This window comes from Macaca mulatta, chromosome 11, assembly GCF_049350105.2.
Source record: "Macaca mulatta isolate MMU2019108-1 chromosome 11, T2T-MMU8v2.0, whole genome shotgun sequence".
Lineage (NCBI taxonomy): Eukaryota > Metazoa > Chordata > Mammalia > Primates > Cercopithecidae > Macaca > Macaca mulatta.
Window position 1 is genome coordinate 82,521,892 of NC_133416.1, and position 20,886 is coordinate 82,542,777.

General features: G+C 35.4%; 1 protein-coding gene across 2 annotated transcripts in view; it reads left to right on the plus strand.

Annotated features, from left to right (window-relative positions):
• GLIPR1L1 (GLIPR1 like 1) overlaps positions 1 to 20,479 on the plus strand; it is a 38,738-nt gene extending 18,259 nt beyond the window's left edge. The window contains exons 4-6 of one of the 2 annotated variants that reach the window (XM_001117580.5): positions 8,149 to 8,237; positions 19,890 to 19,916; positions 20,015 to 20,479. In XM_001117580.5, the coding sequence (XP_001117580.3) occupies positions 8,149 to 8,237; positions 19,890 to 19,916; positions 20,015 to 20,106 (208 nt within the window). In that variant the 3' untranslated portion in view covers positions 20,107 to 20,479. The remainder of the gene's footprint in view (positions 1 to 8,148; positions 8,238 to 19,889; positions 19,917 to 20,014) is intronic. The other variant, XM_001117584.5, reaches the window with a different exon arrangement.
• The last annotated feature ends 407 nt before the right edge of the window (positions 20,480 to 20,886 follow it).

The following is a 20,886-nucleotide window of genomic DNA, read 5'->3' on the forward strand; positions in this document are numbered from 1 at the left end:
GGGATGGAGGAAAATTTACCAAGCAAATGGAAAACAGAAAAAAGCAGAGGTTGAAATCCTAGTTTCTGATGAAACAAACGTTAAACCAATAAAGATGAAAAAAGACAAAGAAGGGCATTACATAATGGTAAAGGAATCAATTCAACAAGAAGAGCTAACTATCCTAAATATATATGCGCCCAATACAGGAGCACCCAGATTCACAAAACAAGTTCTTAGAGACCTACAAAGAGACTTAGACTCCCACACAGTAACAGTGGGAGATTTTAACACCCCACTGTCAATATTAGACAGATCATAGAGACAGAATATTAACAAAGATATCCTGAAGTTGAACTCAGCTCTGGATCAAGTGGACCTGATAGATATCTACAGAACTCTCCACACCAAACAACAGAATATGCATTATTCTCAGTGCCACAAGGCACTTACTCTAAAACTGCACACAATTGTAAGTAAATCACTCCTCAGCAAATGCAAAAGAACTGAAATCATAACAGTCTCTCAGAACAAAAGATAGTCAAATTAGAACTCAAGATTAAGAAACACTCAAAACCACACAACTACATGGAAATTAAACAACCTGCTCTTACATGACTCCTGGGTAAATAATGAAATTAAGGCAGAAATCAAGAAGTTCTTAGAAACTAATGAGAACAATGAGATAACATACTAGAATCTCTGGAATGCAGCTAAAGCAGTGTTAAGAGGGAAATTTATAGTGCTAAACACCCACATCAAAAAGCTAGAAAGATCCCAAATTGACATCCTAACATCATAACTAAAGGAACTAGAGAACCAAGAGCAAACAAACCCCAAAGCTAGCAGAAGACAAGAAATAGCCAAGATCAGAGTGAAACAAGGTGATACAAACATGAAAAACCCTTCAAAAAAATCAATGAATCCAGGATCTCGCTTTTTGAAAAGATTAATAAAACAAATAGACTGCTAACTAGCTGTTATCATACATAAGTAAAGAGAGAAGAATCAAATAGACACAATAAAAAATGATAAAGGGGATATCACCACTGACCCCACAGAAATACAAACAACCATCAGAGAATACTATAAACACTTCTGTGCAAATTACTTGGAAAATCTAGAAGAAATGGATAAATTCCTGTAAACATATGCCCTCCCAGGACTGAACCAGGAAGAAGTTGAATCCCTGAATAGACGAATAACAACTTCTGAAATTGAGGCAGTAATGAACAGCCTATCAACAAATAAAAGCACAGGACCAGATGGATTTATAGCTGAATTCTACCAGAATAACAAAGAGGAGCTGATACCCTTTCTTTTGAAAAAATTCCAAACAATTGAAAAGGAGGTACTCCTCCTAACTCATTGTATGAGGCCAGCATCATCCTGATACCAAAACCTGGCAAAGAAACAACAATAAAAAGCATCAGGCCAATATCCCTGATGAACATTGATGCAAACATTCTCAATAAAATACTGGCAAACCAAATCCAGCAGCACATCAAAAAGCTTATCCACCACAATCAAGTTGGCTTCATCCCCAGGATGCAAGTCTGGTTCAGCATATGCAAATCAATAAATGCAATTCATTATATCATCAGAACTAAAGACAAAAACCACATAATTATCTCAATGGATGACAAATGGCCTTCAATAAAATGCAACATTCCTTTATGTTAAAAACTCCTCTCAATAAAACAGGAATTGAAGGAGCATACCTCAAAAAAATAAGAGCCATTTATGAGAAACCCATGGCCAATATCATACTAAATGGGCAAAAGCTGGAAGCATTCCCCTTGAAAACCAGTACAAGACAAAAATGTCCTCTCTCATCACTTCTATTCAATGTAGTATTGGAAGTTCTGGCCAGAGCAATCAGGGAAGAGAAAAAAAAAGGGGGGTGGTATTCAAATAGAAAGAGAGAAAGTCAAATTGTCTTTGTCTTTGTTTGCAGATGATATAATCCTATATCTTGAAATCCCCATTATCTCATCCCAAAATCTTTTTAAGCTGATAAGCAACTTTAGCAGTCTCAAGATACAAAATCAATACGCAAAAGTCACAAGCATTCCTGTACACCAACAACAGAGAAGCAGAAAGTCAAATCATGAATAAATTCCCATTCACAATTGCTAGAAAGAGAATAAAATACCTAGGAATACAGCTAACAAAAAAAGTGAAGGATCTCTTCAAGAAGAACTACAAACCACTGCTTAAGGAAATTGGAGAAGACACAAACAAATGAAAAAAACATTCATGTTCATGGATAGTAAGAATCAATATCATGAAAATGACCACACTGCCCAAAGTAATTTATAGATTCAATGTTATTCCCATTAAACTCATTGACATTCTTCACAGAACTAGAAAAACTATTTTAAAATTCATATGGAACCAAAAAAAAGTCTGTGTAGCCAAGACATCCTAAGCAGAAAAGAACAAAGCTGGAGGCATCACACTACCTGACTTCAAACTATACTACAAGGCTGCAGTAACCAAAACAGCATAGTACTGGTACAAACACAGACACACAGACCAATGGAACAGAATAGAGAACTCAGAAATAAGACCTTACATCTATTATCATCTAATCTTTGACAAACCTGACAAAAACAAGCAATGAGGAAAGGACTCCCTATTTAATACATGGTGCTAGAAGAACAGGCTAGCCATAAGCAGAGAATTGAAACTGGACAACTTCCTTACAACTTACACAAAAATTAGCTCAAGATGGATTAAAAGCTTAAATGTAAAACCCAAAACTATAAAAACCCTAGAAGAAAATCTAGGCAATACTATTCAGGACATGGGCATGGGCAAACATTTCATGACAAAAACATCAAAAGCAATTGCAAAAGCAAAATGGACAACCAGGATCAATTAAACTAAAGAGCTTCTACACAGCAAAAGAAACTATCATCAGAGTAAACAAGCAACCTACAGAGTGGGAGAAAACTTTAGCAATCTATCCATCTGACAAAGTTCTAATATCCAGAATCTACAAAGAATTTAAGTAAATTTACAAAACAAAAAATCATTCAAAAATGGGCAAAAGACATGAACAGACACTTCTCAAAATAAGACATTTATGCATCCAACAAACTACAAAAAAATAGCTTAACATCACTGGTCAGTAGAGAAATGCAAATCAAAATCACAATTTGATACCATCTCATGCCAGTCAGAATGGCAATTATTAAAAATGGCCGGGCGCGGTGGCTCAAGCCTGTAATACCAGCACTTTGGGAGGCCGAGACGGGCGGATCACGAAGTCAGGAGATCAAGACCATCCTGGCTAACACGGTGAAACCCCATCTCTACTAAAAATACAAAAAATTAGCCGGGTGTGGTGGCTGGCGCCTGTAGTCCCAGCTACTCCGAGGCTGAGGCGGGAGAATGGCGTGAACCCGGGAGGCGGAGCTTGCAGTGAGCCGAGATCGCGCCACTGCACTCCAGCCTGGGAGACACAGCGAGACTCCGTCTCAAAAAAAAAAAAAAAAAAAAAAAGTCCAGAAACAACAGATGCTGGAGATACTGTGGAGAAACAGGAATGTTTTTACACTGATGGTGGGAATGTAAACTCCACAATAGTCAAACCATTGTGGAAGACAGTGTGATAATTCCTCAAAGATCTAGAACCAGAAATACCATTTGACCCAGCAATCCCATTGCTAGGTATATACCCCGAAAAATATAAATTATTCTATTACAAAGATACATGCACATGTATGTTCAGTGCAGCACTATTTACAATAGCAAAGACATGGAATCAACCTAAATGTCCATCAATGATAGACTGGATAAAGAAAATGTGGTACATATACACCATGAAATACTATGCAGCCATAAAAAGGAATGAGTTCATGTCCTTGGCATATATATATAAAATATATAATATATATTATATACATTATATATGATATACATTATATATTATATAATATATATTTATATATGGTTTTATACATGTTTTTAAACCATATATTCAATTATCCCATTTATATTAACCATATATAACATATATAATATATATTATATTTTTTATATATATGGTTTAAAAATATGGTTTATAATATATATTTTATATATATGTGTGTGTATGTGAATATATATATATTAGCTTACAGACTGCATAAAACAGATAAAATATAAAATACAGAAAAACAGACCACAGGACAGATTTGGCCTCTGGGCCATACTGTGCTGATTGCTACTCTATAGAAAATCCACTGGAATCTACCAAAACTCATCTAAAACTAATAAGTTTAGCTTTTAGGATACAAAATAAGTATACAAAAATTAATGACATGTCTGCATACTAACAGTTAACGAGCAGAAATTGAGTGAAAATATCATTTAAAATAGCATCAAAAATATAAATTATCTAAAGAAAGAGACATATACTGAAAACTGCATAATATCATGAGAGAAACTAACAAAGACACAAATAATTAGAGAGATAGACGTTGTTCATGAGTTAGAAGACTCAGTATTTTTAAGATGTCCTTTTTTTTTTTCTGAATTGATCTATGGATTCAAGACAATCCCAGCAAAAATTCTACCACATAAGTTGACAAGTTGATCAAAAAATTCATGTGGAGACACAAAAATTTTGAATAACCAAAACAACCTGAAATAGAATAAATTTAAAGGACTAATACTATTGCTTTCAAGTGCTAATAATATGGTTTTCAAAAGTTATTAAAACTGTAAAATAATCCCAACATTGTGGTATTTGCATAAAGTTAGACAAATAGATTAGTGGAATAGAATACAGAGATCAGAAATAGACCCACACATGGCTGACCACATATTTTCAACTAATTTTTCAGAAATGAACAAAGGTATTTCAGTGAAAAAAAAATTAATAAATCATACTAGAACAATTAGTTATCCATAAAGTAACTTGGATCTACACAATGACAAAAATTAACTCAGAATGAATTGTAGATGTATTTGTTCATTTCATACTACTATAAAGAAATATCCAAGACTGGGTAATTTATAAAGGAAACAGGTTTAATTGACTACATGGCCTCAGGAAACTTACAATCATGGCATAAGGCAAAGGGGAAACAAGCACCTTCTTCACAGTGCAGCAAGACAGAGAAGAGAAAAGGAGGAACTTCCAAACAGTCTTAAAACCATCAGATCTCATGAGCACTCACTATCATGAGAACAGCACGGGGGAAAACTCCTATGGTCCAATCACCTCCCTCTCTCAACATGTGGAGATTATAGTTCCCTCCATCAACACATAAGAATTACAATTAGAGATAAGGTTTGGGTGGGGACACAGAGCCAAACCCTATCACTTTGCCCCCAGCCACTCCGAAATCTCATGTCTTTTAACATTTCCAAACCAATCATGCCTTCCCAACAGTTCCCCAAAATCTTAACTGATTTCTGCATTAACTCAAAAGTCCATAGTCCAAAGTCTCATCTGAGAAAAGGCAAGTCCCTCCTGCCTATAAGCCTGTAAAATCAAAAACAAGTTAGTTATTTCCTAGATACAATGGGGATACAGGCATTGGGTAAATGCTCCCATTCCAAATGAGAGAAATTGGCCAAAACAAGGGGGATACAGGCCCTGCACAAGTCCAAAATCCAGTGGGGCAGTCATTAAATCTTAAATCTCTGAAATAATCTCCTTTGGCTCCATGTCTCATATTGGGGGCATGCTGATGTAAGAGGTGGGCTCCCACAGCCTTGGGCAGTTCCTTCATGGGCTGCTACTGAAAGTTTGTGGCTTTTCCTGGTGCATGGTGCAAGTTGCCATTGGATCTACCATTCTGAGGTCTGGAGGATGGTGGCCCTGTTCTCACAGCTCCACTAGGCAGTGCCCCAGTGGGGACTCTGTGTGGAGTCTCCAATCCCACCTTTTCTTTCCATACTGCCCTAGTAGAGGTTCTCCATGAGGGCTCTGCCCCTGCAGCAGACTTCTGCCTAGATATACAGGCATTTCCATACGTCCTCTGAAATCTAGGTGGAGGTTTCCAATCTTCAGTTCTTAACTTCTGTGCACCCACAGGCCCAACACGTTGCAGTCTTTCTGCCCCTTAGCTCAGATAGGTCTGAGTTCTTGTCTCACAACCAGGAAGAATTAGGTGTGTGGATACTGGAGAGTGAGTGGAGTAGAATTTATTAAGCAAAAGAGAAACTCTCAACAAAGAGAAATGTGGCAAGAAGGGAATGGTTCCCCTACCCAAAGGCTGGAAAGTACCCCCTTGTGGCTGATTCTGGGGCCTTTTATGGACTCAGAATGAAGAGTATGTGCTGATTGGTCTGTGAATATGCAAAAAAAAAAAAAAAAAAAAGTTAAAGTAAAGACAACAGTATAGAAAACTAATTAGGAAAGGGTTGGCATATGTAAAATAGGTGAAGGGTGGGTATCAATCAGAGGAAAGTGCACCAAACAAGAAAACAAGTTCTCAATCCAGTCCAAATATTTAACTTGTAGCTTGGCTTTCAGGTTATAAACTGTCTTTGGCTTGAAGGTGGGGTTTCACCAGGGACCCAAGCCTATCTGCCTAGGCATTTGGCTGCCTTCTGCTACTCTCAACATCACATTGAAGTCACCAAGGCTTGGGGCTTGCACCCTCTGAAGCAAGAGCTGAAGCTGTACTTCAGCCCGTTTTAGCTGAGGAAAGAGATGTAATTGACTCATGGTTCCACGTGAGTGAGGAGGCCTCAGGAAACTTACAATCATGACAGAAGGTGAAGGGGAAGCCAGCACCTTCCTTACAGTGCAGCAGGAGAGAGAAGAGTAAAGGAAGAATTTCTAAACACTTTTTAAACCATCAGATCTCATAAGAACTCACTCACTATCATAAGAACAGCATGAGGGAAACCACTCCAATAATCCAATCACCTCCCTCCTTAAACGTGGGGATTACAGGTTCCTCCCTCAACACATGGGAATTACAATTCAATATGAGATTTGGGTGGGGACACAGAGCCAAACCATATCAACAGACCTAAATGTAAAATCTAAAACTACAGAAATTTTAGAAGAAAAGATGAACAAAAACCTTTATGACCTTCAGATAGCCAAAGATTTTTAAACTACCACACTAAAACTATGATATATAAATTTAATGTCATTAAAATTAAAAATAACTACTATTCAAAGACACTGTTAAGAGAATGAAAAGACAAGCCACCTGGAAGAAAGTCTGTAAACAGCAACAATAACAGCAACATATATCAAATAAAGGATGTACCCTGGAATATAGGAAGAATTCTCACAACTCAATATAAAGAAAACTTACAACTCAATCTTAATGTTTTTAATACAAAGAAGATATATAGGTAACAAATACACACATAAAAATGCTCAACATCATTAGTCATTTAAAAAATACAAATTAAGGTCACAATAAATACCACTACACTACTATTAGAATGGCTAGAGGGTGGCCATGCCAAATGCTGGGGACAATGTGAAGGCTATGGTATTCTCACGCACTGTTAGATCTGTGTCCCTGTAATGATGTATGTATGAATGCTTTGAACATTCATAGCAACCCTATTGGTAGTGACCAAAAACTTGACCAACCCAAATGCCCATCAATGGAAGAATATATAACTAAATTGTGGCATATTCTTTAATGGAATACTACTCATGTTGTTATGTTTTTATGTGTGTACTCTAAGTAACACATTTTTTAAGTCTTTCACAGATAGAAGATAAAGAGCCTTTGAAAAATTTATGACTTATACTATTAAAAATCAGGCATAATAGCTGTCAAGTCATACATCATCAAAGAGAACTAGATAAGGACTATGATATTATAATTTAAAATTAAAACATGAAACACATGTTTATGTTTGCAATTTAAATATTACTTATTTCATGTACCGAATGAAGAAATAGTCATACTATCTATGACAAAAACTTTGCAACCATCACATGCATAATTACACTGGGTCCAGATCTCATTATTGTTCTATAGAATATTCAAGAATAGAACTTCCATGTGGTTCATTCTGTAAGGAATTGTTTTAATAGTTTAACAAAAGAAATGAAAATAAAATTGAGACATATTATTTTTCATTTTCAACGTTTATGACTTAATGAATGACTAAAACAACTTGCATACATGCGTGAAAAAAATTGGAGAAATTAACAGCCACTTGACTAATCAATGTTTCTCTTTTTTACAGAGGAAATTTTGCAAATACGTCTCCTTACTCTAAAGGAGAATCTTGCTCTCTCTGCTCGAAAGAAGATAAATGTGTAAAGAACCTCTGCAGTAAGCAAAAAATAATATTATATTTAAAGAGTAAAGATTCCATATATTTATTATATTTTAAAATTTGGCTTCTCAAGTTTACAAATTAGGGACAAGATTTGATTGTTGTTATCTGATGATATAAATCATTTGTCATAAATTTTAATACTTAAACTCAGATGATTCTTGCTGTCTTCACTGACTACTCTCCCTCTGAAGCTAAAGAGCATAAAGGAAGGAGGTACAACCATGATTCAATTTGCTGCTGCACTGAAAATAACTGTGTTGAAATGCTTCTTATTTTTACTTGCTTTCATTGACCTCCTTTTATTAGTTATTAGAATAGTAATCCATTCCGAAGTAATTTGTTAGTCAATGTCCAAAGTAATTATGATTTAAAACTAACATGTTTCTCTTTCATGATCAACTTTTTCATTCTCAAAACAAATATGATTTTAAAGGCTAAAAGTATAAATTTTGGGCAGTGAGACCAGAGCAAAAAAAAAAATGGAGCCATGCGTCAACAAAATGTCAATCTCTGCAAAATATTGGAAGAGATTTATTCTGAGCAAATATGAGTGGCCAATGACCTGTGAGACAGCCCTCAGGGACCCTGAGAACATGTGTCCAAGGTGGTCAGGCTACAACTTGTTTTTCACATTTTAAGGAGACATAAGACATCAATCAATACATGCAAGATATACATTAGTTCTGTCCAGAAAGGCAAGACAACTGGAAGTGGGGCTTGCAAGTCAAAAGTCAAAGGTAGATTCAAAGATGTTCTGATTGGCAATTGGTTAAGTAATTGTCTAAAGGCTTACAATCAATAGAAAGGAATAGCTGGGTTAAGATAAGGGGTTGTGGAGACCAAGGGTTTATTAAGTAGATGAAACCTCAAGGTATCAGGCTTCTGAGAGACTAGATTGTAAATGCTTCTTATCAGATTGAAAGAGTCTCTTCTATTAGACTTAAGATCTGTATTGGTGTTAATGCTGGAAAGCTTTTTCTGAATTCCAAAAAGGGAGGAAGGTATAACAGGACATGTCTGACCTCCCCTTTCCTATCATGGCCTGAACTAGTTTTTCAGGTTAACTTTGGAATGCCCTTTGCCAAAAGTAGGGGTCCATTCAGATGGTTGGGGGACTTAGAATTCTAGTTCTGGTTTACATTATCCTCCTTCTGGCCAACATTTGCCAGAGGCAAAGTCAACGGCCAGTAAACATTTACTTTATCCCATAGTTTTGCCAGGGTGGCATGGCTGCCTGCCCCAGGTTCATCCTGTCCCTCAGCGGAATCCCTATTGCCAAAGGACCTAGATCCAAAAATTTATAGCCAATTTAAATGTTACAGCCCAGATGGGAATGGACATGGACAGGCATTCACTAACTGTTAAATTTTTTAAAGTAATATAAAAGCCAACCAACAAAAACACAAAGGTGAAGATACAAAATTGACTTACCTTTAACTTCTATACGTTGAGCTGCTATAATGTTGGTTTTAGTTACAGACTTAACAGCAATTAGCTACACAAAACATAAGCATTATTAAAACCTTTTAAGCTAAGGAATTTAGAGATTTTTGTTGTGCCACATTTCTTTTTGTTGTCTTTAGTAATGTGTCCTAAGGTGTCTGATAAAAATTTTTTATATATAATTATCTGCATAAATCTCACAACTGGGAGTATTATACCCAGGAGGCTTTGTCATGGGTATCTTTATATTCTTTCAGTAATAATTTGTTGTTAATTCTACAGGAAGGCCGGGCGCGGTGGCTCAAGCCTGTAATCCCAGCACTTTGGGAGGCCGAGACGGGTGGATCACGAGGTCAGGAGATCGAGACCATCCTGGCTAACATGGTGAAACCCCATCTCTACTAAAAAATACAAAAAAAAAAACTAGCCGGGCGAAGTGGCGGGTGCCTGTAGTCCCAGCTACTCAGGAGGCTGAGGCAGGAGAATGGCGTGAACCCGAGAGGAGGAGCTTGCAGTGAGCTGAGATCCGGCCACTGCACTCTAGCCTGGGTGACAGAACAAGACTCCGTCTCAAAAAAAAAAAAAAAAATTCTACAGGAAGCAGCAAATTACTTATGGTTAGAATGGATTAAAAGGTGCCACATAAGAGCTCAGAAGTCAAAGTTCCTGTTTTACCAGCTGTTTAGGCATCTGTGTACCTATCCTTGATTGAGAAGAGCTGAACTAATTATATCCCTCAAAACCAGCCCTTGTAATCTCATGCAACCACCTCTTGCACAACAGTCCCTGGGCCTAGAGGGAGGGTATTTGTATTGTTTTAGCAACAGAGCATATGCAATGAAAAGCAGATCAGGCTCAATGGGATTCCAAATGAGGAAGATTTGCAGGTTTTGTCAAATCATCTGTAGTCCTCAGAATGCCATGATTCTGGTTTTCCTGGAAGAAGGAAAACCATGAGCGATCAATCACATTAATAATTTGACAATTAAAAAAGAATGTGTGTGTTAGAACAGAAAAAGGAAACTATTCCCCTAGAGCACTAACTAAAAACATAAAAAATTATAACCTGGTACTCTTTAGAGGATCACTATAGCAAAGAGAGATTCATAATTCAATTTGCATTCAACAACAAAAGTCAGCACCAGAATTGAGTAACAAGTGTTACAGTTTTCCTTTGAAACAATTTACCTCTTTCTCTAATCCTCCTTTACTACTAAAGAGAAATTATAGTAAAACCAATTTGTGTGCAAAGTAAGTTTTAGGTTTATTATTTGGCCTGATCATTCGCATAAAGTGCAACAAGAATTGATCGGCCATATAGACTTTTTTCAATTTGGCTTTGCTGTAATTTTATCTAAACATATGTTATTCTAGTTAAAGCCTTGGTAAAATAACCAGTGTCTTCTATTGTGCTTTTTGAAAAGAGAAGACTCTTAGTAGATTTACGCAAATAACTATATTGTCATAAAATCAGAATACTCAGGAACTGTTTTGAATTTTGGAGAACTCAGGTAGAGAGAAAGGTAAATTTTCTCACAAAAGTGTACTTTACCCAATTACTCTAAACCATAAGTCACTCAAAAGAAAAAGATTTTCTTGCCTCTTCTTTAACCAGAGAAGCAGCCCTCGATATAAGATGCTGTTTGTTCACCTTGGAACTTCTATTCACAAGCCAAGTAGCTCTTGTCAGATGAGAGCTGTTTATCAGGAACTGTAGAATCTAGCAGCTCCTCACATAGAGTGAGACCTAGGGGCAAAAGAGGCCTCCTGGTCATGACCTCCTCCTTGTTTCCCCAGGTAGCAAGATCCTATATAAACCATTTATAAACCATTTTTATTTTATCATAAAATTTTGGGGGCACCATTATTTATATTAACACAAGGGTAGCTTCAGTTAACACCCCATAGCAAGGCAGTAAATGCCCCATAAGTGGAAATTCTCTAGTCCACAGTCCTTGTAGTTGTCATTAAGAAATGCTCACAGATTTTTGCCATAGGCCCCAATAAATGCTCCATAAGGAGTTATCAAGTGGAAGATTTGTCCTGAGCAGCACTCAGCTTCTACCCTATATTCTGTGGGCTCGGGCAGCCTTACTAGTTCTTTTAGCATATCCAGTTAACATTTCACAAAGGGCAGATTTTCATGCCTTCAGATTTATAGTATTACATAGGGAAACATCCCCAGTGAGATCTAATACCCAGTTTCATAAGACATGTAGGTAAAGGAGGTCACAACTACCTTACGTAAAGCCTGTTTCAACATTTCAAATCTCATAATACTATCAACCTTTACATTTTTATGTTCTGGTCCTAGGAAATGTTCTTCTCTACCACTAGACTATTTTACCTTTACTAATGAATATGTATTTAGGTTCCCAGCAGGGGATTAAGCCAAGAAACTCAGTCTCTTTTGTCAATCTTCATCTAAATTTGCCTCAACAGTGCCCCAGGCAATGTCAGCTTTCTCATTATAATATCTGTCCTTTGATTTTTCTTAAATTTCCCCAATCTGGGGGCAAATGCAGAACACTGGTGTGGTGCTATTTAATGTTGGAGGATCGACAGTGATTGCCTTTGGTCCACCCAGTCTTTGATAGTGTTGTAAAGACCTTGAACTCCATGAATTTTCATTTTATTTATTTCATTTATTAATAACCATTTAAAGATTTCCACTCTTCTGAGATGAGTCCTTTGACTCCCTTTTACCTTTCTCTTTTTTGTTGTTAATTACCTTAATGTTTTATTAGCATCTCTGAGACCCATGAAGGAAAGCAAATTTGATAAGTTTTCTCAAACAGTTGTTCAGTTCTATAGGAGTAATGTCATCTGGGGTGCCCTGTAAAAAGAGCTCCCTTAAGCACAGCATTTACCATGACCTTGGTAATAGCCATATTTGGTGAGTGAATATCCTCATCATCATAAAGCCAGTCCCACATGGCTTGCATATGAAGCATTTCAGCTGCCTCATCTGGGGTCCTCCACTTGGCATTTTACAGGAAGAGTTGGGCAGTCTCCTTCTCAGGGTAAACAGAACCTACAGTAGCATTTATCCAATCCACTAGACTGGTCATTGTCTCAGGAATAACCTCCTGTGCATCCATATCACATGTATACTCATCAATTGTTTAATAGTGAACTACGGGTCCTACATTGACCCAAACATGCTCTTTCATTGCATAGCATTTAAAATTAAAGATACTGTCCTTAAAGTAGTTATTTTTACAATCCATTATACTAAAGGTTTCTCAGGAATCTGATGATATGAATCTACCAAATGGAAGAATTTTTTTTACTTTATACCCTCTGGTTTTAATAGTTGCTTGGTTTTGCCGCTCGCCAACATTGACTATTTTCTTAGTAACCGCAGGTCTTAGAGGTAATTTTTACTGGCCTTGGTTAATTTTTCCCTTTGTGGGTAGCTTTGAGGATAGTGGCCTGAGCTAACTTACATCTGAATTTGGTCCAGCCTTCAGGCCAAACACAGCACTCTTTCACTTTCATTATACCTATTACAAATAACAATAACCAAGGGATTGAATATTTTGCCTTTTTCTTAGTAGTCTGCATTCTCTTACACATTCAGTGAACTAACTCTCTGGGAGTATGACTATGATTCATCTCTAAATTGCACTGGCAACTTTTACCTTTAGTAACTGAATGCAGTCCAGCTGCAGCTCCTTAATATGGGTGACCACATAGCCACCCAAGAGTCAAAGGTTTCTTACTCCCCACCCTATAATTTTCTCTTCATCCATTTGGTATTATCTGCATATTTGTTTCCTTTATTTTAAAGATACTCAAATAGCCTCTAAACTAACAAAAATATTATATTCTCTTTAGCAAAAATCACATCCTTATGTTTCTATAAACTTCACCAAAAAAAAAAAAAAAAAAAAAAAAAAAAAAAAAAACCACTTTTTACTCTCCTGCTATTTTAGCTTTTAACATCCCAAATTCCCAGTGGGGAAAAACAAATTATTTAACTTAACATAACATGACTTTGAGATTTTAAACTACTGGAGATAATTTTGAGATTAAATTTACCAAATTAATCTGAATGAATATTACTAAAGTCATGTGAACTAAAAGGTATCAGAGTTAGCTTCTATTAGTTTCATATGCACTTACTTCTCTTTAAGCCAACTAATTAGAGCTCTTGCATATTTTGGTAGTGAAATATCACTTTTATATGACACATATAAACATACAGATAAAACAGACATACAAACAAAAGCAGATCCTATAAGATTTTTTATTTGCCTGTTTTCATATATTCTTTTCCTTACTTTAGACTATTAATTTTAAAAAGTTACAGGAGCCAACTAAAATTGAAGGAAAGAGTTACCATCCCAGGACTTCTCAAAAGTTAGAAAGAGCTAAAGCAGCAGGGTACAGCGTAAGTTGAACTTCTGTGACATCAATCTAAAGAATTTTAAAATTAAAATTAAAACAGGTTATAGAATTTAAAAATTAATTGATAGGTGCAGCAAACGACCAGGGCACATACATACTTATGTAACAAACCTGCACATTCAGCACATGTATCCCAGAACTTAAAAATTCAAAAAATAAAAATTAAAAATGTCTTCCATTAAAAGTCAATATTTTTAATAACAGCTTGTTCTAACCAATTTTATAGTCTTGTATCAGTGTATTTTAATATCAAAGTCCAATTTCTAGAAAGACTATTAAAATTTCCTTTTAACTATAGCCAACTTAAATGTAACTTAAATATAATTTTTTTTTTTTTTGGCTAATCTTATTATGACTTACACAGACCATTCGTGAAAAGTTTGAATTTTCAGGTTTGTCTTAAACATCCCCCTTTCTTAAACAACTAGATAGTTTATTTTAGGACAAAAATTTACCACACAAGATTATTTCTCATACAAAAATATTTTTTAACCTTTCTTACCAAAAATACCTCTTAATATGTATAACTTCCTTTAAGTCTCTCTTATTTCCTGGTTCCTTTTACCTTCTTTTGCATATAACTTTTAAATAACCTTTGAATTAAACAAACATTATTTACCTTTCAATAAGAACACATTTTTAAAAAAATGTTTTCCTATCATTTTTCAAACTAGACATTGCCCAGTTAATGAATATCCAATGTTAAATATAACTTTAGATTCAAACAAACTTTAGACAAGTGTGTTTACAAACATTTATTCTATTACATTTACCTCATTAATTTATTTAATAGTTCACCTAGTGTATTTATAAAGACTGATAGTCATCATTTAAAATTATTTCCCTGTTAATCATTTTTACAGCCTATGAATTGTGGGTGTTTACTCAAGAAATAAACTTAAGGCTGACTATATGAGTATTTTACCAATAATTCAGTATGTAGCTGTTTTCATTAAACCAACAATACCAAATGTCTTATTCAGCAAAAATTACACAAGCAAAGATTATTCTGTTTTGGGCTGGCTTTATAGTTTTACAACCCTTATGCAAAATTTTGACACCTTATAATATTTGCCAGGGATAAACATGAACCCACTTGATCAATAAACAGAAAGAAAAATGCTACAGTTCTAATTCTAATGTTACTTTACCAAGAGTTTTAAAGCCAGTTTATTTATTAAAGATTTTACTTAAGTCATTGTCATGTGCGTCCCTGTGAAGAGACCACCAAACAGGCTTTGTGTGAGCAATAAAGCTTTTCAATCACGTGGGTGTGGGCAGGCTGAGTCCGAAAAGAGAGTCGGTGAAGGGTGGGGCCATTTTATAGGATTTGGGTAGGTAAAGGAAAATTCCAGTCAAAGGGGGTTTGTTCTCTGGCGGGCAGGAGTGGGGGTCTCAAGGTGCTCAGTGGGGGAGCTTTTTGAGCCAGGATGAGCCAGGAAAAGGAATTTCACAAGTTAATGTCATCACTTAAGGCAAGGACCGGCCATTTTCACTTCTTTTGTGGTGGAATGTCATCAGTTAAGGCCGGGGAGGGCATTTTCACTTCTTTTGTGATTCTTCAGTTACTTCAGGCCATCTGGGCATATACGTGCAAGTCACAGGGGCTGCGGACGTGCAAGTCACGGGGGATGTGATGGCTTGGCTTGGGCTCAGAGGCCTGACATTCATGTGAATTTGAAAAGCATATGGGCTTATTATTTATTTAATTTATGGTTACTCTTAAGCCAATTTGGTACCTTGTGGCCACAATCCATAACAAAATACATAAACACATACATGCGCATCATAGAAAGATCCTATTTTTTATTTCAGAACTCTAGCCATAAGATATTAATACGAACTCACCGGTTTACAAAAAGGAAGAAGATTGGATCTAAACAGTGGGCTTTGTCTCAGTAGAAAAGTAACAGCAGATTTAAAGCAGGCAGAAAAGAAAATAGAGAAGTAGAGAACTTAGGAACTCTTGAGTTGCAGATTGACCTTTGGGCTATGAATTTTTCTTTGATGTAATTTGCCCATCAGCTTAAAATGTGCAAAACAGACCATAATATGTAACTAGTTTGAGTACTAGTAATCTTGGCATGCCCTCAAACTTTTTCATTTTGCACAAACACTCGCAAAGAGAGGCACCCTAAAACTCACAGGGCGCCCCAAAGTGGATCATTCTCCTTGTCTTTCCTCATTTTCAGATTGTTGCCCACTTTTTTTTTTTCTTAAAAGGAGGAATGGAGCTGTGGCCTAGGATTTTTTTGTGTGGTAGATCAATGTGTGCTGATTTTGGATAAGACTGCAGTGTTGTACAAATGAGTCATTTCCACCTGCTTATGTGTCTCAGTTTCTCTCTCCAGAGGTCTATCACCTCTGAGAAGGCTAAAAATGCCAAGTGAACAGCTCTATATGCATTTCTTGAATGAGTCTTTTAAAACTAATTTTGTTCAGGGTTCCCCGTAGGGCCACTGCATGGCAAAAGGGGTAAACCACCGAGACGATTCCCACTCAGCCCCCAGTCACCCAAGGGGCAGCTTGCAGCTGGGAGTAACAAAATGTCCTTTCTCTTCAGAGCTGAGGTGGTCTCTCATTTATCTATAAAAATGAAAGTTTAGTTTCTTACAAAAATGCACAGACAAGCCAATTGAGATTAATTTTGGGAGAAAAATTAAGGGAGAAGACACTTTAGAATATACCTCCAAAGTGGAAACCAAATAGGTTACCCAAAAGGCAGGGGTTCTCCTTGGCTTTAGAAAAAGGCAATGGACAAGATCCTTTAGAATGCAGCTCTAAACTAGAATTAGGATCCTAAACAACAACTTCCTAGGAGGAAAAAAAAAAACTTTTTGACTCTTTTGTAGTAACACTTAGCTTAAAACACAAACATATTCTATAGCTATATCAAAGTATTTTATTTCTTTATGTCCTTATTCTATAAGCTTTTTTCCACTTACAATTTTTATTTTACTGTTTAAACTTTTTGTTAAAAACTGAAATACAAATACACACATTAGCCTAGGCCTACACAGGATCGGAGTCATCAATATAACCATCTTCCATCTCCACATCGTGTACCACAGGACGGTCTTGCACATTAAATTATAGTCCTTTTTGTAATATATTTGTTATTATAAATATTTTAGAATTTTATTTTATAATTGATTTTATTGGCTTAAAAATGTAAATGCTTTTGTATATTAGTCTATTAACAGTTTTACCAAACTCTCTTATTATTTGACAGTTTATTGATTTTCTTGGATTTTATATGATGACAAATCATTTTTCTGTTAAAAATAATGCAAGTTTTGTTCTTTCTTCTACTCTTTATATTCATTATTTATTTCACAAATATTAACAGACAGTCCATTTCTCCAGTGCAATGTTGAGCATAAGCTGTAACAGTAGACACACCCTTCTATTATTCTTGAATTCAGAGACAATGTTTCACCATTGTGTATATTTGTTTTAGATTATTTTCATTGGTCTTCATTGCCAGGTTATAAAAGTTTTCTCTTTTCCTTATTTTGCTGAGTTTTTAATTTGAATAAATGTTAACTTTAACAATTTTTTCCTCCATCTCTTGAAATGCTATTTCTTTCCTTTTAATGTCTTAAAGTTGTAAACTGTATCAAAGGGTTTCTAATATAACACAGCTACACTGTAAAATTTCAAAAGGTACCAGGAGTTAAGTGATGTCCCAGTAATACAATATTACGTTATTCTTTCATTCTTGTGATAAATCCAATTTGGTCATGAGGTTTCCTTAAGAGATGACTAGATCCTTGTTAACTTTTTATTTACAATTTTTTGCATTTATTTTTAGAATTGTGCTTGGCCATATAATTTTCCTCCTGCATTTTTCCTTGATTTTGACTTCAAGGTTGTATTAGCCTCATTTTAAAAAGTTGGCATTTGGAAATAATTTTTCCTTTAGTATTTTGGTTACAGTTTGTATAAGATTCTGATTATTTAATTTTTGAATGTTTAGGAGACATTCTCTGTAAAGCTATTTTGTTCTAATGCAAGTGTGTTCTGTGTAATTTTAATTACTGATTAATTTTTTTTAATCATTATGGGATATTTGGGTTTGTGGAAGACTTTGGCAAATTTTCTGTTCTATCCACATTTCAATGAAATACTCTTATATTTTTACATGTACTTCGTGTGTAGTTATGTTTCATTTATGTCCTATTACTTTTGACTTGTACTTTTTCTCTTTTTTGTTGATCAGTCTTTATTAGAAAACATATTTTATCTTGGTTTGCTGCTTATTTGAGATAGGAAATATAGCATAACAGTGATATATAGACCTTGGAATCAGATGGTTTAACTCAAGAGGTGATTAAGAGAATTACATTTGATTAAATACACAAAATTATTTAAGCCTCCCAAAAAGTAATTTTTCAATACATTTTAGCTATTACTATAACTAAGTTCCAAATTTTCTATCATTTAACCCAGTTTATATTTTGTAGCATTCATTGCTCTCTGACATTATCATTTTTACTCATTTATTTATTTAATTTTAAAATTGAGTATAGATTTTTCTCTCCTCATTTTTCCACAATAAAAGGGATTTTATTTTTTCCTGGTAACCATTATATCCAAAGCTAGAATCATGCTGAATATGTAGTAGAAGGTCAAAAAATTAATTATTTTTTTAAGTAGATTATTTCCTAATGAAGTGCTAGATGCTATTAGAATGGTAAACTGGGGAGGAAAGTTTGATGTGGAAAAGACATTGAGAAATATTTGGAGTAAGGAACATTACAGAAATGAATGAGATTGTTAATGAATAGTTCTGGCATACAAAAAATTCAACATGAACAAATTACCTTTCTTCAGGGACTTGAATTGGGAATGAAAGAGTGGGAAAAATAAAGTTAACTACTTTATAGCTTTGTCTGTTTTTAACTTTTGTGCCTTCAACACAAGAGGTATTTTAGAAATATTTCTTGATGGCCGGGCACGGTGGCTCACACCTGTAATAGCAGCACTTTGGGAGGCCAAGGCGGGTGGATCACGAGGTCAGGAGATCCAGACCATCCTGGCTAAGACGGTGAAACCCATCTCTACCAAAAATGCAAAAAATTAGCCGGGCGTGGTGGCGGGCGCCTGTAGTCCCGGCTACTGGGGAGACTGAGGTAGGAGAATGGTGTGAATCCGGGAGGCGGAGCTTGCAGAGAGCCGAGATCGCGCCACTGCACTCCAGCCTGGGCGACAGAGCGAGACTTTGTCTCAAAAAAAAAAAAAAAAAAAAAGAGGGGGCCGGGCGCCGTGGCTCAAGCCTGTAATCCCAGCACTTTGGGAGGCCGAGACGGGCGGATCACGAGGTCAGGAGATCGAGACCATCCTGGCTAACATGGTGAAACCCCGTCTCTACTAAAAAATACAAAAAAAAAACTAGCCGGGCGTGGTGGCGGGCGCCTGTAGTCCCAGCAACTCCGGAGGCTGAGGCAGGAGAATGGCGTAAACCCGGGAGGCGGAGCTTACAGTGAGCTGAGATCTGGCCACTGCACTCCAGCCTGGGCGACAGAGCGAGCCTCCGTCTCAAAAAAAAAAAAAAAAAAAAAAAAAAAAAAAAAAAAAGAAATATTTGTTGACATAACACTGTTGGTAGGAAGCATCATAAAGAGTTTTAAATACTGTAGGATTGAGTAGGAAGGTTTCATTTTCTTGTTAAAAAGTCAAACTAATTTTTGTTAGTTGATTGTCTTATTCTAAAAGCCACAAAAGCAAAGAAATATCTTTTCTTGTTTTATAACATTTTATAATATTAACTTCTATTTTTACTTTAGGGACTCCACAACTTATTATACCTAATCGTATGTATCAAAATGTTTTAGTATTAATCAGATTATTTTCTCCCATTGAAAATGAATTGAACTCTTAACTATTCTGGTTTTGTTTTCATTTTTGACAGAAAATCCATTTCTGAAGCCAATGGGGAGAGCACCTCAGCAGATAGCCTTTAATCCATTCAGCCTAAGTTTTCTTCTTCTGAAAATCTTTTAATGTCATTTATATACAAAAGAAATTATCAAATGTTAAAATAAAAGAATAGTTTATTGTTTAACTTATCATCAGTTTGATTCTTTATTGAATCTTCTACACTCTTTCCTGATACCTAAATTTAATGTTTGTTTTAACTCAGAAAATGTATTGTAGTATGGAAAATGGATGGCAGTAGAATAAAGTCTTAAGATTATTTTAAATTAGAAATCCATATATATAACCAAAGTGTTCCACTCTTTAATTTTCTAATGAGAATGGATTTCCATTTTAGTTATAGTACATTTAGAGAACTAAAGTCATTTCAGATATTAGTTTCCTTATATACTAGCAGTTTCCTTTATGAATACCATCAACATCATTCAGAAACAAAATGTTACTGAGGAAAGTTTTTTCAGATAGCATATAATGTTATACATTATGGACATAATCAGTGGTTGGGGGAATAAATCAATGAATTAAATTCAAAAGGAAAATTAACTAAATTTTCAACCTTTAAAAAGTAAATATATGTTCTGCAAATTAAAGTCGCACTCTTCTGGAGATTTATTTTTAAATATGCCCCATAGAAAATAACAGGATGTTAACAGCATATCTTTTAAAAGCCATACAAAATTAGTATAGGCAACAACATCTCTACAAACCAGAGAATTATTCAATTCTGGCATTTCTTTTTTCTGAAGAAAAAAATATTTAATAAATTCAGTTTTCAAAATCATCACTGCTGAATTGTTGACTCCTGTGAAGTAAATTATCTATTTTTCTTCTCAACTAAGGCAAGCT